Source organism: Chamaea fasciata, unplaced genomic scaffold, assembly GCF_029207755.1.
Source record: "Chamaea fasciata isolate MVZ Bird 193981 ecotype frontalis unplaced genomic scaffold, bChaFas1.0.hap1 SCAF_2, whole genome shotgun sequence".
In the NCBI taxonomy this organism is placed as follows: domain Eukaryota; kingdom Metazoa; phylum Chordata; class Aves; order Passeriformes; family Sylviidae; genus Chamaea; species Chamaea fasciata.
In genome coordinates this window covers 56,597,130-56,620,296 of record NW_027094087.1, presented here as the reverse complement: position 1 = coordinate 56,620,296, position 23,167 = coordinate 56,597,130, and the positions used below count along the sequence as shown (strand labels likewise).

Sequence of the window (23,167 nt, the reverse complement as noted above, 5' to 3'; positions counted from 1 at the left end):
CTGCAGTATTATGTAGCCCAAACTATTTTCTTTTATAGCTATGTTCTTTGTGACTTTGCCCTTTCAAAATTTGTTTTGAAATACAGTGCACAAATACCCTCAGTTTTGTAAGGAAAATGTCTATATACTTGTTAAAATAGAAAGCTGTGCTCTTCCAAAATAGAAGGAAGGCGACTAAATGAAATGGTAAATACCATAAAAATATATAATTAATTTGTAGCTGTCTAGCTGCTGGAACTCCAGTAGAAAACTTTCAGAAAGTACGTAAGCTAGATATCAAGTGTCAAGGAATTTGAGATCAGCTGCAAATTCCCAACATACCTCCTCATCCTCTTAAATTTATAAGATTAGTTTTTATTTAGGTCATTTACTGAGCACCATATTTGTTGTTACCTTAAAATGTTCCAGAGCACATCTAGTCCACTCCCCTCTTGTTGCTCATGTGTCTGAATGTGCATATGCATTTCCTGCGTAAAATCAAAATATTTTAACTGCTTCATGAGATGTTGCCACTTGTACCTTTTATCATCCTATATACTTCAGTTTCTTTGAAGATACAGGGGCAAGTTTTAAAGCATTTCAGCTAGATTTGAAAAGCTGGGTGATGAGTAATTGGGGTTTCTTTTATGTAATAAGATTGTTATGGTAACACAGCAAACAAGGAAATAACCTGCAGAACGCTTTCCTATATCTTTATTAATAGTGTGTTTTGCTGCTGACTTCATTTCACTGTGTTTTGGTCTAGGTTGCCTTATATCTGACAGTGTAGTTTCACAGCTGATGCTCATTTAAATAGAAATATGTATAGTAACAAAAATTAATTGCTCATGCTGTAACAATAGGATAAAGCAAAATTCATCATTAGATTGGTCAAAAAAAAAATCTTGGCTACTTTCTGTAGCACTTTATAACAAAAAGAACTTCTCAAAATTAAATCTTGTTTCTGCTGTCTTACTTATTAAGCCTATCAGGCATGAATATGTAAGACTGTTTTTGATCCCGTAGAGATTAATCTATTACTAAATGATTTTCCATGTTTACAAGTACAGGAGACAAGAATTTCTTTTGGTTGAAATTTGATAGAAAGCATGTGAAGGTGTAGAAAGGAACATCTTTGCAGAAAAATATTTGCAAGTTTCAAGAGGATAGAATTTCTGGTTAAATGCAATTACTGTTCCAGTGTGGTCACTGACCAGTTAGAGCTGTCACTGTTTGAATCAGGATTAAATTACTCTTAAAAATTCAACAACTCTAAAATCCAGGCTTATGTTAAAAGGACAAGTTCTTGTCCAGACCTTGCCATGCATTGGATCCTAACCTTGCATTTGATACAAATTAGCTCCTTGACTGAGCTGGAAGCCACCTTTATGGAGGAAGGCTGTTACCATCAATTTCACTGATCAAGTCTGTGTGCATGCAGTTTTAGATTTGTGTATGCTTCTGGCTAAATTGTAATGTGACTTATTGTCTTGGTGGGTGTCCTGCTGTGTGCCTTTTTTTTTTTTTTTTTTTTTTTTTACTTTGTTTTAAAACTGTTCTGCTTTCTATAAGTAAATAGGTGTTTAATGAAAACTTGAATCTTGCTTTCCTAAATTCTAAATTATGATTCTTCCAGCAAGGTAATAATTAGAAGAATTCAACAGGAGAAGCTGAGATGGATTTTTTCTTTATATAGGGGAGTTTCTGTAGTGTGAGACAACACATTTTAATTAATCAATCTGTAATAAAGCATGTGCTTACAGTCCAGTCATGGAATCCCCATCCACAGGTACTAGGAGTTTCTATATACAGCAATTTGGTTTAGTACAGCAAGGTGAGAACACGAATTATTTTCATTAATCTCAGTGTTTCTTGGCAACACTGCTGGTAACAGTAAGTGTAAGACAATTGAGAAGTGATAGAAGTAAGTTAAAATGTTGTATGCAGAGCAGTAGTATCTGCATTTTCTGAATATTTAAAAACAATCTGTTAATCAGACTTTTAATGTGTTCTTACTGAACTTAAGTTTATTTCAAGTTTTGTTAGTTTTATCGGTGCATCTTAGTATTACAAGGAGCATGCTATTCCCTTGTTGAGAAAGTTAGAGAAGTCTGCAACAGAGGAGGCACTGAAGTTCAGTGGAAAAAGTTCATCCCTATGCAGAGCAAACCAAGTCAATAAAAATAATGGAAAAAACCCCAACCAAACAACAACCAGCATCCCCTCCAGCCTGTGCTCCCTGCCCCAACCCCCCCGGCTGTATCACAATCACTTTCGTTCTAGGAATAAAAAATGAAAATCAGCTATTTTCTTGGCTGAATGTCTTGTCTTTGAAGTACTGCTTTTCCTTTTTTTTTTTTTTTAAATAACATTTCTCAGAAAGGTAGCACTTACTGCAAGTATTGTGATTTTTAACTGAAAATACAATTAGATCAAATTTTTAGCTTTCTGCAGTATATTTTAATTCAGGTGAATCTGATATGGATCTTAGGTTTCTGAAACAATAAATCTGGTTTCTAGTTCCAGAAACAGTCATATCACAAGTCATGTCCTACTAATAAAAGTAGGACTAGAAGAGAGGCAGAGGGTTCATTTAATCCATCCTTATTCCTCAAGTTAGGATACTTTATATCTGCACTAGTCCTAACACATATTTGTCTAACTTACTGATAAAAAACCTCCAATGATGGAGCTTTTGCAACATCTCCATTGTTATTCTTAATATTTATAGGGTGTTTTCAGTGTTAGTTTAAATAGCTTTTGCTACATCCTCTGTAGTCAGCACTTAATATTTTCTCTTTTCAATAGACTGCAGGTATGATGACTGTTACCATGTCTGCTAGCAGAATCCTAAACACTAGAAACTTTAGCATTTTACTCTGAGTTTTTTATTTTTCTATTTAAATCTGGAGCATATTTGTGTCTTATTAAATAACAGGAAAGACTGAAGCCCTTAATTGCAGTTTCTCAGTTCCTGTGTTATCCAGAGTTGCTGAGCAGTTAGTGCGTATATTTATGTAACACTTGCAATCACTGACATGTAACCAAACACGCTTTTGTTCCTAGGTGAAAAATTTAGAGAACTAACGGATAAGTTCCTGAGGGTTAACTTCAGTAAAGGCTGCCCACCCTTGTTTACCACTTTGAAATCTTTATATTACAATCCAGAAAAGGTAAAATTTAGTATTTATTTGGTTTTTATGACGTCTTCTGTATTTAATTTCTAGTAGACTATCTAACAGTTTTTATGTAGCTTTTCCTGTAACCTGCTAGTTAGAGTTGTTGAACATTTTTTCCCAATGTGCTATTTTGTCATATGTGAATGATCACTTGATGTCAAAATGCTTGAAGTCGGATTTGTGCAGAGTGCACTGAGGTTCTTGAAAAATCAAAAATGATCGTTAACTTTGTGTGCAAATGTTACAGGATTCTTTCAACTTATGGTTTATGATGTCACCAGAAGTAATGCTTTTAAAAAACAGGTGGCTATTGTTCTATGTACATTTCTGAATTGCATGAATACATTACTATTTAACACAAAGGCTTGTTTCCTGTTTCAGTCTTGAGCTGAAACTTCAGTGTATAATTTCTGCACTTCTTAACTCAGTTTTGGTGTAATTGTGTCACATAGGAACTATTGTTTCAAATGTAATTCTTCCTTCCAAACTTGACAGTAAGGTATACCAAAAATAAATTTTTGAACTAAAGCATGTTACTAAAGTGTGTAGAAAACAGAGTCATTCAGATCAGTCTCTTCCGATATTATCTTTGCTGCAAACACTATGGGTATTCTAATCCATTCATGACTAGGTAAAAGGAGGGGTTTGTGTCTGGAAAACCCCTAAATACGTGATGCAGCTTTTCAACCAGAAGTGAATACTCCTTTATTTGGACTAAAATTACTCTTCTTTCGAAGAGTTTCTTTGCTAGTGTCCTAAAATGTCCTTACATAACTTCTGTAATCTCTACTTTTTCCGTGGTTGACGTAATTTTAGTAAATTCTAGTATCGTGTTGTTGTGGTTTAACCTCAACTGGCAACCTAAGTACCACGCGACTGCTTGCTCACTCCACGCCTGCCTGATGGGGAGTAGAATCAGAAGCACATAAACCTTGTGGGTTGAGATAAGGACACTTTAATGTTGAATCAAAATAAACTATAATACTAATAATTGTAATGAAAAGGGGAGAGGGAAGAATAAAATTCAAGAGAAACAAGTGATGCACAGGACATTTGCTGTCCATTCATTAACCAGTGCCCTGCTCACAGGGCAACTGCCCCTGTTTATATACTGGCCATGGCACTGTATGGTATGGAATATTCTTTAGGTTGCTTCAGGTCATCTGTCCTGCCCATGCTGCTTCTTGGCTTCTTGTGCCGCTGCTGCCTCACAGAGCATGGGAACCTGAACAGTCCTCTCCTTAGTGTAAGCACACCTTAGCAACAACTGAAACATCAGTATGTTATCAGCATTATACTCATGCTAAGCTCCAAACACAGCACTATACCGGCTCCAAAGAAGCAAATTAGCTCTATCACTGCTGAAAACAGGACACTTGTATAGTACAGGCTTTTCTACAGTGCCTGTTTATTGCTAATGCATACTTACCAATGTAAACGAAATGGAATTGAAATTTTTTGCATTGTGATACACTGGGTATCTAGATACAAGTACAGTCAATGTTAGGAAAGTTTTACCTCTGCTATTTGAAGTGTGAAGAATCTGGATGTTGAAAGATACATATAAACTCATTTGGTGTCTGAAAAGAGTTTTAGCACTTCATTTTTGACAGGATGGGTAAAAAAAAGAGGGCTACTGTATTTTGGGGCAGACTTAGACAGAAAGGTGCCTTTCTGGTAGTCATCTTCATTCTGTCAAATCAGTGCTGCTCAAAACTGCCACCTTAATCCTAAAAAGTAATGATAATCAAGAGCTTCACCTTTTCCGAACATGCTTGGGATTTGTTTGTGCTGCTAATTTCTGCAAAAGCATTTTTATCATATTTCAAATCATTTCCTTACCAAGACAGGCTTTTACATTTCACTTGGTTGGGTTTACCTATAGCTATAGTGTGACAGAACAATCTTTGAAACGAAAAGAAACTTTTAGTCCCTGACAGTTAATTTTAGAATTACTAAAATTTAGAGGTTGAGGGCTGAAAATTGTAACAAACTAATGTGTGCTACATCTTTCAGAAAAATACTCTCTTTTGGTATCTAATTTGTCGAAGTTGGAGCTCAGTACTAGCTTCTCACATAAATTACTTGTATCGTTAGGCTGAAAGAGGATTGTAGTTAGTATTGTGTTATGCCTTCTAGAAAATACCTAGCAGAATTCTGATTTCTCTACCAGTTGGGAAGAAAGTTCCCCTTGTGTGTCTTTGGAAACAAGTGTAGTTTGGTGTGGTCAACTGCAGTTGGATTTTGAAGTGTCATAGATATGAAGACCTGATGAAAGAGTTGGTATTTAAGCCTAGAAAGTTCCTTTTTTCTAGAGCTCCAGGTGGGTCTGTGACCTTTCATGAACAGTAAGGAGAAAAGGCTGGTTGTATAGAAGGTAAACATTTGTCCGATGTGTTCAGGAAGATGTCTCTTATCTAAATGCTGTAAGTTGGTACTCAGCCTTTTGGCTGTGCTAGGTAGGTTTCTTCCCAAAGTATCTATTGCATGAGCACTTCATATCTATGAAACTAACATTGAGGAAGCTTTCCCAGCTGCTTCTGGAAAGAATTAACGAATGCCCCACCAAAAATAAAACTGACATCACTGCAGTGCCAACTTGGGTGCATGGGATGTTATTTTTTTCTGCTACTGAATTGGAATTTTTTTACATACATGTGTGAATATTAGTGTGGTGGAGGGTATGGGTTACAACTTGCTCTTCATAACTTCATAAAAGAATAAGTTTTACTTTGGTTAAGTAGGAAAGGTGGTTTTAATCTTCCTTCGCAATGTAAGTAGAACTGTTTAAGATCCTTTGGACGAAGTCTCAGAAGGGTGCCATAAGTGGGATATGGCATTCTTTGTTTCATAAAAGAAGTAATCTTAAGGCTATTGCTGGAAGAAACTTTCTTTGAGCGACCAAAAATACAAGAATCTGAAATATGTTCAATAAAGAAAGACTGCCAAAAAGCAATAAAGCTCTGTGTATACTCAAAGACTTGTTTTGAGGTAAATCATTCCTCAGTAAATAAGTCTCTAATGAGTTAAAATATGCTTCATATTGCATTATGCAATCTATGTCTTTCCTATAATTTTGGAGCAGAAGAAATTGTGTGTGTTGGCCTTGTGTTCAGTTTGTGATGTGCAGAGGTTTATATTTGACTACACAATTGGGTTGAAAAGGAAACTGTTCAAGATTTGGTAACTGTGAAACTTGGAGGCTTGAGAAAGTAACAGAGATGGTGTGGTGAAAGGTGGGACAAGCAGTGCTGGATTTCGTCACTCCCAGCAATACTGTTGCCTCTTAGGAGGAAATTGCTAACCCCCTGATGATTATGTTAAAGCAGACTTTAAAAGAACTACAGAACCTGACAAGTAGAAAGTGTTAAGCTGGCTTTGCTGTTAATTACTGTGTATGCTTTTGCAGCAAGACCCAGTTTAAGACTTTGTGGTCCATCACTGCTTGCAAGTCAGTGGTCTGACTTACGTTTTTCTCCATAGTTTTAGAAGAGAGTTATACAAGACATGGTTTAATCCTTCAAAGCTCTTCAGATGAGGTGGTGATTTCTTCAGGTTTTGTGCCATTATGCTACTGCGATAAAGTACCATGTGAACTGGTTTCTTTTTCTATTGTTTCTGCTTTGTCAAGCCACCTAGACTGGAGGAGACATAAGTAGTTCAGGCTGAGGGGTGGAGAAGCCATAAGAAAAGGGGCTAACAGTTGTCTTTTACCTAGAAATTGTACTGTCATTTTAACTTGATCAATGTATTGTGCTGTGGATGGAACTTTTGATTATAAAAATACTACGTACTTAAAAAAATCATACCAGCTGTTCAGTACACTGCGTGCAGTTCTATACCATGCTGTAGCATAAAATGACTCTAGTATTGGAATAAAGAGAGGGGCATTGAATTGCAGTATGAACAGTTGGACAAAGGCCATTTGAGTCAATGTCTGTGTACTTTTTTTATACTATCGAGAATTGATTTTGTACAGGTTATGTGCATGAATAAGGAATAAAAGGAGTTAGCATATAAAGCGTTCAAGTTATTTATCGGGTGATAATTGTTACTGTGCTCCCTGTTTGCAGATACCAAAGGCATGTACTAATTACTTCCTAACTTGCTGCACTGGTACACTGCTAGATTCTATGTCTTGCCAACTGAAGACAAGGTCAGTTGGAGGGTGATAGAAACTGCCAACCTCAGTCTTACACTGTTTTTCAGTGTCTCATTCATAGGAAGTTTATAATATCATATAGACTGTGTTCATTGGTACATCATTGCTGATACTCAGTCATAGATCACTTTTTATCTGCAAAATATTAGAGAAATCATTTAGTGGCACACTGTCTTGATGGCTTTGTGTTTAAAAAAAAATACTTGAAGGATAATGTTCATAACTACCAGTTGGTTCCAGATGATTCTTAAAATAACCACTGTATGTTGTGAAGAAATTAGCTATGCTTTCCTTCTATTCATTATATGGCAGCCTGAGGCTTTTTGAATGTGAAAACCCATAGTCATAATGAAGTAGTGTAAATGAGTCTGGTTACATAAAGGCAAAGTTCACAAGTGTAAAAAGCATTGCAGCAGATCCTACTCACCGATGAAGTTTGGAGAAAGGAAATGGCTGGTCTGAGCAAGAGCTGAGAGTTTCTATAAGGTTACTAGCATTACAGAACTTGCACTCTGAGCTTGATACTAATTTTTCTCACCTAATCCTTAAGTTCAGTCACCTTCTCAAATACCAGCCTCTGCCTGTTTGTACAGTTCCTCTTGAAACACATTCTTGGTTCTGGCTAAGACATCCTGAAGGAACCCTGTGAATGTCTTGCTGCTCTACAAAACTCTCTAGGTTTTTTCCATGTTTGTTTGTTTCCCAGGCCTTTTCCCCCCATCTTAACTTTATTTGGATAATTTGTATCATAAAATGGAAGAATTCTGGGGTAGGAGTTACCTGTAAAGGCAAAGCACTCTGTGATAAACAACATGGTAGTGTTGGCACTAAATCTGCAGTTTAACCTTTACTCATCATGCATTGCATCTATGGCTTTAATTGATAGATACAGCACATGCCTTGTCCTCCTGGGAGGAAGACCTGTCCCAAACAGATACTTAAGTTTCTTTTACCTTCTCAACCTGCATCTTCATGTCTGCTAGCACCAAGACAAACATTGGATATGGTGATACTTATCTTTTCATCTTCTAGGACTCTTTTGCTCCTCTGATGGGACACTTGTTAAATCGGGAGACTCAGTTAAGGCACCTGCATATACTCTGTAATTGACTGCATACAACACAACAGCAGTGCATTGCTCAGCTGAAGCCTAGTTGGTGCACGCAGTGTTGTCTCGATGTTATGTGTGTCTGTTCTTTTACATGTCCAAGAGTGGATTCCTGTTATGTATCAAGGAGAAGCAGAAGATACCAATTGTCAGTGTCTTCATTGACAACTTTGCTGTTATGCTTTAAAAAAAAAGCAAACAAATGAAAATACAACTCCACATTTCTTGATGAGAGAGAATTCAGTAATTCAAAGTACCTTCCATGATACTGTTATTTGTCGTCTTTTCTAACAGGATTATCATTTCAAGCTCAACACTACTGGTAAATCTTCTGGTAGTCTTCTAAGAGTTGCTGGTGAAGTAGCAAGTTTGGTGTATCAAAGCAGCAGAGAATGTATGCCACTTCTGTGATTTTTGAGGGTATGTGGGTGTCACTTTAATTGCTTTCCTAAATACACACATCTTGGTACTGGAGGATAGAATGTGTAAACATACTGGATGTGCACATCGAACTTGACTGGGATGCATATCCAGCTCTTAGCAGAGCTAGACAGTGTAATTACACTTCTACTCAGTCTTTGAGATCTCATCATGATGGATGGAGCTTCCTAAGGTCTGGAGGAGAGTGAATGTCTCCTGTTCTCAAGCAGGAAAAGGAGGATCTGAGGAGCTATGAGCCAGTCAGGTTGATCTCAATCTTTGTGAAGCTGATAAGGCAAATAATCCTGGAAATCATTATCAAACACACAAAGGACAGTAGGTAGGGTGGATTTATGAAGGGGAATTAATGCCTGATTATCTTAACAGCCTTCTGTAACAAAATTACTATCTCAGCATACAAGGGGACAGCAGTTGATGCTCTGTATCAGGAAGGCATTTGACACCATCTGTGAACACAGACAACATGTTGAAGTACACCTTAGTAGACGGTAATTTGTACTGAAAACTGTCTGAACTGCCAGGCTCAGTGTTGTCATCTGCTGCATGAACTCCAGCTGGTGTCCCCAAGTAGGTAACACTGGGGGCCAGTAGTGGGGGACATCTTTGTTAGTGACTCAGTTCAGCCTGGAGAAGAGAAGGCTCAGATGGGATTTTGTGTATGTAACAAACCGAAGGCAAGAATGAAAAAAGGCAGATGCTTCTCATTGGTGCCCAGAGACAAGGTAGTATATGCACGAAGTAAAATACCAGAGAACATTTGAGCAAAAGAAAAGACACTTTTGTCATCGAGGTTGTCAAACATGAGAACAGGTTGTTGAGACATAGTGAAGTTGCCTTCTTGGGGATGGCCAAAATGTGACTGGACATGGCCAGGAGTATTCTGCTTCACCTGTCCCTGTTCTGTAACAAGGGGTTGGACTAGGCAGTCTGTAGAGGTCTTTTCAAACCTTCATGATTCCCAGTCTTTTTACTGTGTTTCGCCTTCAAGTCCAGGACCAGTTTGTAGCCTTTTACTTTGCAGCAGGCAAGCTCGTCTGAACTGTAACTGCAGTGCCAGGGCGAGTGCATTTTATGTAAGTCTGACAGCATTGAGACACTGCAGCAAACGTTGCAGAAAGGTACAGTAAAGACTGACGTGCTGATATACATGAATGCCTGTATACAGAAGCACTGAGATCCCTCATCCACACACTGTAATTTGGAATCTTCAGTTGTGATTTTTATACCCTTTTGCCAGTAGAGCCCTAATCACTTCATAGAATTTCTTGCTTCAAACTGTTCACAAAGGGAAGAACTTGTCACAGAATCTGCCTTTTAGAAATGGATTAACTTCAAAACACAGCTGGGTAACTGCAGATCTACATTAGGTTTATGTTAAATGTGAGTAAATGCATGGTTCACCACAGGTCACATGAAGTACTGAAACTGATGCTTCAAGGTAGGCACTTGCCAAAGAATGCATTGTTTATATTAAAGAGTACAGTGGGATTAGGCTGAGGATGTGATCTGCAGATCACATATGATTGTTTCTGTACAGTCCTTTATCAGTCTTGATTTTGGAGCTCTCAAAGTGGCACATATGGCATCTGTCTTTATTTCTGCAAAATTTCACAGTGCAAATTCTAATAGAAAGTGTTGCGCATTTGGTATTTTGTCAGTGATCATCTGCTTGTGGTCTCAATTAGAGAAAAAGAGCTGTGTAAAGAATACTTCCAGCTTAGAAATCAGCAATCATTTGGCCAGGCTGTTGATGTAGATGCTCACTGAAGATAAGTTTGCCCCCATCTAGATGGTGAAAGAAAAGCGACAGACAAAATACTGATAAAAGTCTAGTAAAGTCGTAATTGCATCCCAATTAATTTATCAGGTCAGATAGCTCATGTTCCCTTTGAGTAGGTTTCTGCTGATGGAGTCAGTTTATTCTAGCAAACCTGCTGGTGTTGGTAACATTATGCAGCAGGGACTATTGGTGTGACCCTGGCAGGCTCAGTGTACTGTTGCCTCTACCCTTGATGTGCTGTGTAAGTGCACAGCTGTTGGGAGGTGCTCAGTGGCGCCATTGTCTAAGGCTTGACAGATGTTGTATGTGAGGTTATAAATGAGGTGCTGTGCTTTGGAGATCAATTTTTAAATATTGTAACCTATCTGTACTATTCCTAGTACCTGGTGCCTTACTGTGATCTACAGTGTACAGTGACAGCTATGATGATATGTTTAAAGAAAAGATGGCCTTTAGCCCAAAATAGCTTGCTTTATGGGAAGTGATAACACAAGTCCCATGAGCTGTCATCCTCATCTTGGGGTTTTAATATATAGAAATACTGCACCAGAAAAGCTCTTCTTCTTTCTATACTGTATTTTGAAGGGGAGAATAAAGGACACAGAATTTATAGGACTCCATTAGATTATGTTCTTAGGGAACTGATTTATGAGTCTCTCATGCAATTCAGTATGGATTAAGAGCCCTGACTTGTGGACAGAGTAGTTCTCTTTCCCAGCTGTCCATTCCACCCTGTCTTTCCACCCTGCCATTTTTGCTGAAAGAGCAGTGCAAGTGTTTGAGTACCAGTATCTTGAGTCTATACGGCTTTAAATTTGTACTCAGTTTTTTTCTTTGTATCTTGTGCTATCAAGCTAAAAGTGGAGCTGCTCGACAAAGCATTTCTGTAATACCAAACTTGAGAAGATGGGATGGATTAAACACAGGAAAATAAAAATAAATTAAAAAAACCAACTTGCTGAACTAATTTGTGAAGTCCACAGACATGATTTAAAGCAAAAAAAAAAAAAAATCACATGCTATGAGAGGTGCTTGTGTGTAGTGGGGCCAATTATGATAGTGTGTTTTGAAGAATTGTAGTTGTTTCCGAAAAGAAGTAGTTTCTTAAGAACATTTAAGACATGTAGTTCTCATATTGCCATTAGAGATTTATTCACTTGATATTCTTGATCTTACCATAAGATACTAAGGTTTTAACATCATCAAGTCATAAACATACTTGAAGGTAACATATGTTTTAAAGTGAATTTCTGGTCTTTGTGACTTTTAACCAAAGACTAAGTTGTAAGAATTGTAAGTGGCTAATTATAGTGAACTAATTCTAAGCAGGAGAGAAACATGGGAGAATAGGAGGGAGGCTATAATAAAAAAAACCTTCATCTAACATAAAGAAACTTACGTGGTTTTGTTTTGGGGGTTTTATTAACAGATAACCGGCTTTTCTCTACAACTTTGAAATGTTACTTTAGACACAGCTTTAAAAAATGTAAATATAGTAGATTTTTTTACTTACAGTTGATATTTCTGTAATGGTATGAACAATTTAATTTTCGTCATTTGTGGAGACTTCTTGGAATAATCACTTAAACTACTACTGTCTGAATGAAAGGTTTTAAAATGTGACTGTATATATGTTTTTTTAATATGCTGAGAAATGTGGAGCTTTTACAGGGAAAATGTCTCAACACAATATAGTCTGTGTGTAAATTTAAGTACTGTGATCTGAGTGTCTCAGTGTCCAGGCAAAGAGATTTCCTATCTAGCTGCTGGGCTTTTCTTTTATGATGCAAGTGGTTTTGTAGCTTTTATGCTTTGCTTAGTGCTTTAGGATCTGAAGTTTGTTATTATTAAAATATTGATATCAGCAAAGTATAGCCATTTCCCTTGAGTTTCCTTGAGTTATGTGAAATCTTTAATTTAAAAAGCCTACTGTATAATATGGAGGGTTATTAAATCTTTTTATCAGTCTTTTTTTAGCTTCTGATTAGCAAGAGTACTTGACTATTTAAATGACATTCATCCTACTGATTTCTTTCTGCTTGAATAAAATTTGCACAGTTGGTGTAATTCTTATGTCAGGAGCAAGCTGTAGGCTTTGTATGTTTGGGAAGCAAAAACTAGTGTTTAGGAGTGCCAGTTTATTATTATGAGTTTTGTTGTTGATGCAAAGTTACTGCCCAGAGTGAATGTAACTGTGGCTCTTGGCAGGATGTTTCTGATGCAAGCTGATAACCTGAAGTATGAGCAATTACATGAGATAAAGTAATTTTCACATTCTATAAGCTGCAGTCCAGATGTATTATAAATATCTGTGAACAGCCTCATTTGTTATTCTTCCTCACAAGAAATGGATCTTGGAGTGCTACCCTCACCTCCTCCCCAGAAAATTCTCTTTGTACTTGATCAATTCTCAGAAATCCTCTTTGGTTCCCTATACATGCTGGTCTCTGAATCCATGAGATAAAAAAATCCAAAGAGTGAAGATCTTCAATTAGTCAACATCAAGGTTTACGTCGATTGTGTTGCAGGTGCATTGGTTGATGCCATTGAAGCTCGACATTAGTGCACATGTGCCCTTTTTCTGAGTATCTAAAATCATGGAGACTGTGAGGAAGTACTGGATGAGAGAAAATGGCTGGAAGAAACATCAGAAACAACAGTCTCAAAAAAAGGTGTAAGACTGTCTACACAGGAAGGTAGGCTGTCTTCAGTGAAGATCTTTCTTTAACCTTTCTGGAAAGAAGGCATATTTCTTCCTTAATGTGGAAAGCTAAAGCAATATAAAGCAAGTTGCCACTGTCGGTTGATTTTTTTTTTTTTTTTTTTTTTTGGTTAGATGTTCTCTGCAGATTGTTGGTGGATTACATAAGGAAATAAAAAACATTGGTTCTTTCAGGAAACTCTGAATTTTAAGAAGAAATAGTTCTGTAAGATTAACAAAGGATAGCCCTTTGTTCATGCTGGCTCCATCATTTCAAGCATTAGGTAGTAGTGTCTCTGAGTTAAAATTCCAGGAGAGGGTGATCTGGTAAGTGGACATACCCAGGATCTGGTTGACAACTGGTACATTCATAGTGAAAGATAGCATTTGTATTGTGCAGCTGGATTATAAGGAGGAGTAAGGAAATACTTCAAAATAAGTAGAGGAGGGAGCAGGCTTAGAAATGTCATTGTAGGTACAGCAAGGATATGATACTTCCACTGTGCAGTGAGAATGGGGAGTGTGAAACATGCTGATGGTTGACAGTTTAGGTCTGTGAGGTAACATGTAAGCCAGGAGCTGACAGGTGTAGCAGCTGATTTATGAACTCCTTTATCAAGAGAGCTTTTTCAGTTTGAGTGATCTATATTGGGATTAACTGCTCCAAATAACCCATTTGGAGACCCACAAGAAATGCTCTAGATATCTCTGCTTATAGTTGCTCCTACTGATGTTTTACTCACGTGAAGTGATTTGCTATCTTTAGTGCAGTCCCCAGACTTGTCCAAAAGCTTGCAGAAAACCAGTTTCTCATTAAGTTAGTTGTGTGATGACCACACTGTCATCTTAGATAGAGTATTGGTTCGCTCTGAATTTGTATTTGTATTGTTCTACAGCTGCTGTAAGCCTTCTAATTGATCATGCTTGTATATAGCATTATTTTTAAGGGCATGTTGCTTCTGCAGAACAAGCATATAGAATAGCTCTTACAAGCTGCTTTTGAATGACAAATGCAAACTAGACTCACTAAGATAAATGGAGGAAGTTTTTTCTTCTGGAGTTTAGTGTTTTAGATAGCCTGTGTGTTCATTTGGCTTTTGACACTAGAAAAAGTATCACTTGTTTTATTTCAAGATTAGCTGTTAGCAGTGCTAATGGACATCAGTGGTTTTAAATGTGGTAGTGCAAAATCACTGCTTTGTCTTTAGCCAGTCCTTACAAACTGGTAGCTCTGTAGCAAAACTCCTGAGAGTAAATGCCTGCCTAACCATCACACTCTGAGAAATGCTGAAGTTGGTGACTAACCATGATACTGTAAGATGTGTGTTGTACTGCAGTTTACAGATTTTTGTCTTTCCCTGTGTAACATGAGCATATGCACACATTAAAGAATGGTTTTCTTAGGGAAGCAGAAGGGAGTATTGATGGCTCACTTAAAAAAATTTAAAAATAGAGATGTACCTACATGTGAATCGCTTTTAGTTTTAAAGCAACTCTTTCACTGGATGTTACACGAAACAGTAAAGCTACATCCTTGAGATCTGTGTACATCAAAGATAAATGAGAAATTTAGGGTGACTTGTGTTAAGTAAAAGGCTCCTTGTCCTGTTTTCCTGGTTTTATTTTTATGGTGTAAAGGCTGTAGAATATTTTTGGTTGTGACTTTTTTATTGCATTCAGATGTTAGCCTAATGTGTAAGCAATGGAAGTTTTCTGTATGAGGCTGACTAAGCTTTCACAATTGGTACAATTTATTTGAATATTTTCTATGGGCTTGTTCATACCACCCTGGGTGAGGGAAATCTGTATCTGCTATATAAAAAGTTGTGGAGCAGAAACTTTTCAAGTGTGACAAAGGAAGCAATTGCAAATAAGTTAGTGCGTAGCTGCTGTGACTAAAAATGGAAGTATTCAGTTATTTGCATACTCTACACCTTTAACTTTTTACACTGATAAATCTGAATGTTAATATCTTACGTTTAAAAGCTGGTAGGTGGGACATTTTTTAAATAATGGAGAAATGTTGCTTAAAAATATACCAAAATCAACCAGTCTGAGCCTTGCTGCAGAGTTTTTTTGGTTCTTCTCTAAACTATCTAAGCTTATAGATGCTGTGACCTTAGATATTAATTTACATAGAATTATAATAAGTCATAGAAAATGCAACTTTTTAGGTGGCTGCCCATAAACACCTTCCTGTGTGGATTACATTGGGAGAGCGTGAACTCAGACCTTCTGTGCAGTGCAAGTGTGCCAGCTGGCTCGTGTGTTTGGCATGTTTTCTTCTTTGTCTGGATAGAAAGTAGATCTCAATTCTTGCCAGTCACCTCTTGGCTATGGATGAAGATGCTTCTTGTCTTCATTAAGCTGTAGTAAAACACTTTAGAAAAACTGTAGCTGCCCTTTCCTCTTGCCCTTTCATCCCACCCCATGTAGTTAATTTGATTTATGAGATTTTTTCCTTTTTGAGTCTGTTGGCAGCTTCTTTATTTGAAACTTTCTTCCCTTTTTCATCCAAAAAGGTATTTCTGGACTGAAATACCATTAAGCATGTGAAGGGGCTATGCTAGATAGAGATTATCAGAAGTGTCCCTCTGCTACCATTCTTAAGTATTTTGCAGGCCTGAAAATTCACATCTAAGCATCAGCATTTGTAGGGATGGGAACTTCAGATTGCAGATTTGCCATATGGGCAGCGCTTAACTGGGTCTGAACCTGAGATCCTCCATCACAGTGTTTCTAGAGACCCTTCTCAAGAGGAGAGTACAAGTTCCTTGCCAGGCTGTAAGTCTGGCTCATTCATCACAAGCAATCAAGTAACCCTTTTCAGGGAGGCTGTGGAAGTGTCTCTGTGAGCAACGGGAGACGTTCTTGTTTGTGCTGTCCTTTTGTCAGAGCTTTTTCTAGTGTTAAGCTGTTTCTGGGGAAGGCTCTGTTTAGAATGGTGTGGAGACCATAGAATTAAAAGAAAATCAAGGAACCAGCTTATTATAGTGGGAATCTTCATTGTTTTGTGGGTTCAGCTTTCAGCTCTTGTTGTGTTTGGCTGGCTTTATGTGTGTGTGAGTGATTACGACTGTCCCAGAAATGGACTGATATTGGAGACTGCTCAGGAAAGGCTTAGTTTGGTGCTGTGTGCCACAGACCAGCTGCAAACCCTGTTCAAAATATTGTCATCAAAGGCCTTCTCCAGAACTCTGAGCCAGCAACTGCATTGTATTTTTTCAGTCTTAATTTATTCGGTACTAAGCTCATAAATGTTATTCAGGCTGTATTGGTACCACTTCTGCATGATGTGATACTGACACCGCTTCGTGCACCTTCTTATCACTCTCTTAGATAAAATCTTGTTGTAGCAAAGACTTCAAGTATTGATGTAATACTCTTGTGGACTGTTTTTATTGTTCCTTCTCCATTTCCCATGAGGCATTTAGAGTATTGCTTCAGGGCATGCACTTGATGTTTCTTTGTGTTGGGAAAAATATTCCTAATTTGGTCACAAGGACTTCCTGTTAGTGTCAGCATGGATTTCTGGCACAACGATGACACTCAACTGCTGTTTAAAGGCTGCTTGTCATTCAGTCTCTAGGTATCCCATTTTTTCTAGATGATGAGGACTGACTATTTTGAGGTTGCACAACAGCAGTTTCCTTTGGGTACTATGTAGCAAAGTCTTTTGTAAATGGTTTCTAACCTCAATCTGTCGATATGGAGCTATCTAGATATAGGAGGTTTAGATATTCTGATAAGTACAGCTATTTTTCAATTTCTTGAATGGACATAAGATTGATAAATCTAATGGATGCTGCTTCTGCTGGGCTGGAAAAGTGGTGTCACAAACTCAACAAAATCCCATATTCCTCAATAAAGGATACTATTCTTCTGGAACCAGAAAGCTTTCACTTTCAGCACCACTACTAGCAAAGGCAGTGAAGGGAGATAATGTCAAAATTCAGTTGTACTTCAAGATGTAGACCGAGGGGTTGATTTATTCAGCTTTGAGACGTACTTTTCTGCTATTAAAGTGGAGGTTTTGCGTCTTTAGGAGTTGGTTTTGCAAATAAGTACTCATTTCATTCTGAGATGTTTGATTTGCTGATAATAAAAAAGTCCTGCTTTGGGATCACTTTCTGTGACCAGTGGGGCCTGTGTTGTCAGCTCTATGCATTATCTGCAAGAAACAAGTTTCCTCCAGGAAAGATGCTTCTGTGGAGAATTCTCTATTTAAGGAGAAACGTTGTTCAATCCCAAGTTTCAAGGATAGATGACATAACCTTTCCTTGACAGGCAAGTACACATGCTCTTTTTTTCCCCTGTACGTATCATTTTGCCTTAAGTGAAAACGCTTCGGCAGTACTGCCTTTGCTCCAGATCTTCAGAACCACCTGAAAAATCCATCTTTCTGGTGGTGAAGGCCACCCATATCGACACTTTGAATCATAAAAAGCTGCCTGCCATCTGAGTCAGATTGTCAGATTGCAGATTAGGGAACATGTGTTTTAGGAATCATCCTCTTTATTTTGCAGCAGGGTAGACCTTTATCCTGTGGAGGATGAGCAAGTTCATGAAGGGTATCCCCTCCTCCCAGTTGTTTTCCCTCTCTTTTTCAGGCTTTTCTGCATTAGGTGTCCTTTTGCTAGAACAGTAGATGTACTTTATCAATGTAAGACGATGTTCATGTACAATTATTCCCTTATTTTGAAGGAGGGAGAAAAGTTTGTTATTGCCCTCCTCAGGAAGCACTACAGTTGTCTTTAAAATTGTCTGCATATTGAAATTCAGAAAGGTAATGCTCCATTAACACAGTCCCCAAAATGAAGGACGTGCCCATAGAGAATATATCTGATTCTTGTTTCAAAATATAGATAGTGTTTGAACTTTCAGGCTGCTAACTATTTGAAAGATACCTGCTCAGTAATACCAAGGTAGTTTTGATTCCTGATTGTTACAGGTCTTTTTCCTGCAACTGAAGGTTTTATGTACTTCAGGATTGGATGTCTCAAATGAGTTCTGTTGTGTGGGTGGGGAATAAGAAGCCCCCAGACTTTCACTCTGTATTTTCTAGTCTGATACTAGATGGCTTTTGAATGTAGAATGGTTCTTCTATGTCATCCTTCTCTTACATTTTTGTTCAGGAGCTTTGTGAGACAGATGAACATGAGTAGGTGAAAATCTTGTGAAATTTTTACTTTTCTAGTACCTATCTGCTCTAATTTCTGCCAAATAAGTACCCAGAAGTTGCTTAGGAGAAGCTTTGTTGGGTCACCTGCTGAAAAACTTGTCTAGTTTTTCTCCTCTAGCCATTTGTAGGAGGTTATGAGAAGTTTTCCCACATAGAAGAGTCTCCAGCTCAAGGGGGTTTCAAACTTAGAGAATCCTTTGAATTCTGTTTGAAGAACAAGGTACAATGTGAGACACTGATATTTCAGAAACTTGTAGACTTGACACTGAGATGAGACTATTTTCTGAGACAGCAGTATCGTCTTAGAGACACTGTTTGCTGTTTAGGAGTAGCCTTCAGGGGACTGTGCTTGAAAGAGAATAAAGTGACTTTCTTTAAAGTAACTGAACAATTAAACTATTCTGGATGCAGTACGGAACTGTGAATAACTGGTCTTTAGAAAATTTCAGTTCTCTTTTAAAGTCCCAAAACAGCCCACAACATGCAAATGTTTAGCTTTTGGTATGTGTGATTATTAGACATTCCATAAGGAGGAAACATTGAAAGTGGTTTTCTACAGCATCAGTCTCCTACTGTGTGATTATACCCAGAAGTGATCCATTTGATGCATGATGATGGACCATTTCAGTGTTTGAAGTGTCACTCACAGTTTTGTTTCCTTTTCACTGCTGATGGTGTTCAAGGCACAGTAATGAACCCCTTGCCTGAATCAGGAGTGTAATTATGTATGTATTTTTCAAGAGTGAAATCTTTTTGTAGAGGCCCATACCAGAATACACATCTTAAAGTATTTTTGGGATTTACCTGAAGATTTGCCTGTACTGATGCATAACCAATTTTTCTAAGCTTAAGATCACTGTTGCATCTGTATCTATAGATCAGTAGCATGTTTTCTTGTTTGGACAGCTATATGGGTGCACGTTGAAACTTCACATCTCAGTACCAGTATTCAAAGTTTCCCTTTTGGTCATTTGGCTTTGAAAACGGAGCAGATCATACTAAATGTGTCCTCAGGAAATCAAAAGGCAGGGACTCAAATCTGTGCCAAATGTCAACACGTGGGTTGCTTCCCAAACTGCCTTTATACAGTAGCTTTTGATTGTGTTTGCGCTGGAAGTGCTGGTAACTTCTTACTGAATTCTAATAGGAGCAACTGAAAACAAAAATACTTGAGTGTTTGTAACTGGTAAATTAACAAGCTGAAGTCTTTCAAAAACGACTACTGACACAGCTTAAGTCTAACCACTTTACAGTATATTACAATAATTCAGTTCCTTTTCTTGCAATTGTTTCATTGAAGGAAATACTGTATTGGTGTTTGGAAGGTTGTCATTGAAACAGAAGTCTATTATAATTTTAATAGGATATGGAATAAATGTAGTTACTTAGGTTCCATAAGTAAACCATAGAATATAGGTCTTCTACCTGAAAAATTTGCATCCTTCCTTTGTGATAGTGGGCTGTTGAGTTCGTCTTCCATTATGTATTTCACCTCACGTTTGTTTAGGATATTTCTTAACCTTCTGTATTGCTGTTTTCCTTATTTATATTCCTTTTGTCATTTCATTCAACATACTTCCCATGTAGTAACATGGAATATAGAAAAAAAATCAAACTTAAATTTAGGCTACTGTAGTTCTTACCTTTGATAGCCCTCGTTTTGTCTAAAGAAAAATCTGTGTAGCAGGAATCACTTGGTGTGTGGCGTAGCATGCAGCACAGATTTCCATTTCATGACTGGCCCATAGGTGCCACTGTGATAGCTAAAAATGTGGTAGAAGAATTCTGGTCAGCACCTGTTTACCTGGAAAACTATCACTTTCCTGTAGGCTGTCCCTTACAAAAGAGGTCACAAGACATGTATCGGTGTAATCAGATAATTACACACTAGTGCTCACAGAAAAAGGTATTTCAGACTTGGTCTTGAAGTTAATTGGATTCTTGTTACTTATTTTAAAATAAATTAAGGTATGTGATTTATTCCAGTCTGTTTGTATTTCCCAACTATTCATTTTAAGGCGTTTACTCAAAGTTTGCTTACAAAATTGTCCTTTCCAATGGAAATAAACTGCACAGGAATGGAAGAGCATTGCAACCTTTGTGGAGTCTTTGCTTGAAGTAGTACCAAGTGTGGGAAGGTGCTTTTTTAACTTTCAGGATTACTATAGTTGACAAGAATGTATTATGGTTTACGAGCATGTACAATTTTAATCTTTAAGGGTATAGGAGGAAAAATGAGTACTTCACTCATTTGTGCAAATGAGGAAGGCTAAAGCCCATTTCCTCCTTCCTGGATTCTTACTGCTCAGCTCATTGTTCTTCCATAATGAATGAAAGGTGTAGATAGTGATCTGTGGAAAGGTCTGAGGCTTGAATTCTGATTAAGAGGCTTTTGAAACTGGTGACCCCAGGAACTAATTCAGTCATTTTGTAATGAAATGAGAAATTCGTTGATGACTTCAGCTACACTTCTCTGATAACTTGAGCTTTTTTAACTCAATGGCAAGAGAACAAATACACTGTTTTCCTAGAATAATTCTATTTGAAATTAGCTTTTGGTCAATATCCTGGTATTTCCAGATACCTCAGCTCAATTTTTGCAAATCATAAAATTATGACGTATGCTGTAGCTTTTAGAAACAGTAAAATATGGTTGCCTTTAAGATAGCAATGATAGCTCTAGAATACAGATAATGGCAAATTCAAGAGACAGATTTTGCAACTAAATTTGCAGTTCATATGGGCACAGAAATTATGGTTCATATTTCCAGATCATTTGCTCCTTGAAGCAGCACACAAACCTGAAATTATTTTCCTAAATTGCTAGCAAGAGATGAAGCATAAAAAGTAAGGGGAAAAGATACTACCATTTTCATTAAGTATGTCTGCAATAATCCAGCTATCCCATTTGCATTTTCTTAGCCATTGCTTTCACTAAATACTTTGTTCCAAATGTGTTGTTCATAGTAGCTTCCAGGATGACAATTACAGTGTATTTTCTTGAGCTGCAAAAGCCAAAACCTCTGCAGACTTCTGAATTTGGAAGAACATGGCATCTTTTACAAGAGAATACATCTTGGTGTTCTCCATCCCCTCAAGAGTCAGAGTATTTTATTTCACTGTTAATGTCAGCTGATTGAAGACCCTCTTATGTGGATGTCCCAGGTCTGTCCACTGCCAGTGCCCGCTGCTGATGGAATGAGAAATTGGGCATTGGTGCACAGAGGTGGAAAAGGGGGGAGATCACTTGTAACCCTGGATACAGTCACTAGCGCTCCACCAAAGCAGGGACCAGGCACGTGTGGCTCAGGGATGGTGATGCCATTCTTTTTGGTGGTAGCTTGTTCTTTGTCCACACGTGAAGCTGTACTCCCGAGTGTGCAGTAATTAAAACATTTATATGTAGAGTTTGGTGGTGGGGTTTGCTTATTCAAGAAATGAAGCAGTCTTTCTCCCTTTACACACAGTTCACTGATGATGGGGTTAGTACCAGCCAGATGAGGATAACTTTGGGAATACTTGGAAATAGCAGTGAAAATCAGGAAGGAAGTAACACTTACACAGTTGCATATACACACTGCAACCCTGCTACCCAAGGCAACTGCTTCTGCTTTTAAATTTTTTCTTAGCAAGAAGAATCTTCAAATATTTTCTGACAGTGAACAGATGTGTGGGGCAGGCCAGAGAAAAACTTAATGTATTTGTTTGCCTTCATCCATTTACTTGTGACTTCTTCACATTCCTTTATCACTTTGTAGTTATTTGAAGTCCAGTAACATTTTATTATATTTTATGAGATTTTTCTACTGAAACTCATTTCTTATGAGGTTTGCCCAGAGCTTTCCAGAATCTGTGGGTTTATACATTTTATTACACTCTTGAGATACTTAGAGTAGCTGTGTGTGACTTGAGCGTGTTGCTTTCTCTGCTCTCTTTGAAACCATTTTTGCCCATTGTACTGAATTAGGTTAAATAAAGTGGTATCCTTCAAACTGTATGCTTTGATCTTTTAGAATAAGGTTTATTCTCTTCTCCCTTTTCTCCCAAAATATATCTTGGAGTGAATGCATGCATTGTCAATTTGTGCTTTTTTAAAATTTTGCTGTCTCCCTACAATTATATTTTACTCTTGCAATCAGCTTTTTAAATGTAGGATCAACTGACTTTTAACCATTGAAGTTTTAGGTTTTTACCTTTTAGAGATTTCACCTAATGGTGAATGTAGCCATTATCCTGCTGTGCTTACAGTCAGGTCTTATATTTTTCAGTCCCTTCTGTGTTTTGAGTGTGTATACATAGATCATATTTTTACTGCAGTATTGTTCTTGCTACCTAAAAAGGCTCATTGGTTACTTGCTGGATATGGCAGGCATATTTCAAATGAAGCTACCAAACAGGTTGAGCACTTCATAAATTGCTTAGGAATACTAAGTGGCGTTTTTGAGCCATGGACCTGGAATTGGAATGGTTGTCATGAAATGCACAGATCCTAATGTTCGTACTTACTGTAAATGTCAAACCTGTGTAGTGTGAGTTAAAAACTGTACGGATGAATTTTGAGTCTTAAAGCTAGGAATGAAAACCAATATTGTTGACATGGTCAGATTTCAACATTAGCCTTCAGTCAGTCAATGT

The 23,167-nt window shown here is 37.6% G+C and overlaps 1 protein-coding gene across 2 annotated transcripts in view; it reads left to right on the top strand.

Annotated features, from left to right (window-relative positions):
- NAA16 (N-alpha-acetyltransferase 16, NatA auxiliary subunit) overlaps positions 1 to 23,167 on the top strand; it is a 60,395-nt gene that overhangs the window by 26,145 nt on the left and 11,083 nt on the right. Inside the window, exons 9-10 of one of the 2 annotated variants that reach the window (XR_010719408.1) lie at positions 3,046 to 3,152; positions 13,178 to 13,345. Coding sequence is in view for 1 of the 2 variants with exons in the window: in XM_066176234.1 (XP_066032331.1) it covers positions 3,046 to 3,152 (107 nt within the window). In the remaining variant the exon portion in view is untranslated. The remainder of the gene's footprint in view (positions 1 to 3,045; positions 3,153 to 13,177; positions 13,346 to 23,167) is intronic. The other variant, XM_066176234.1, reaches the window with a different exon arrangement.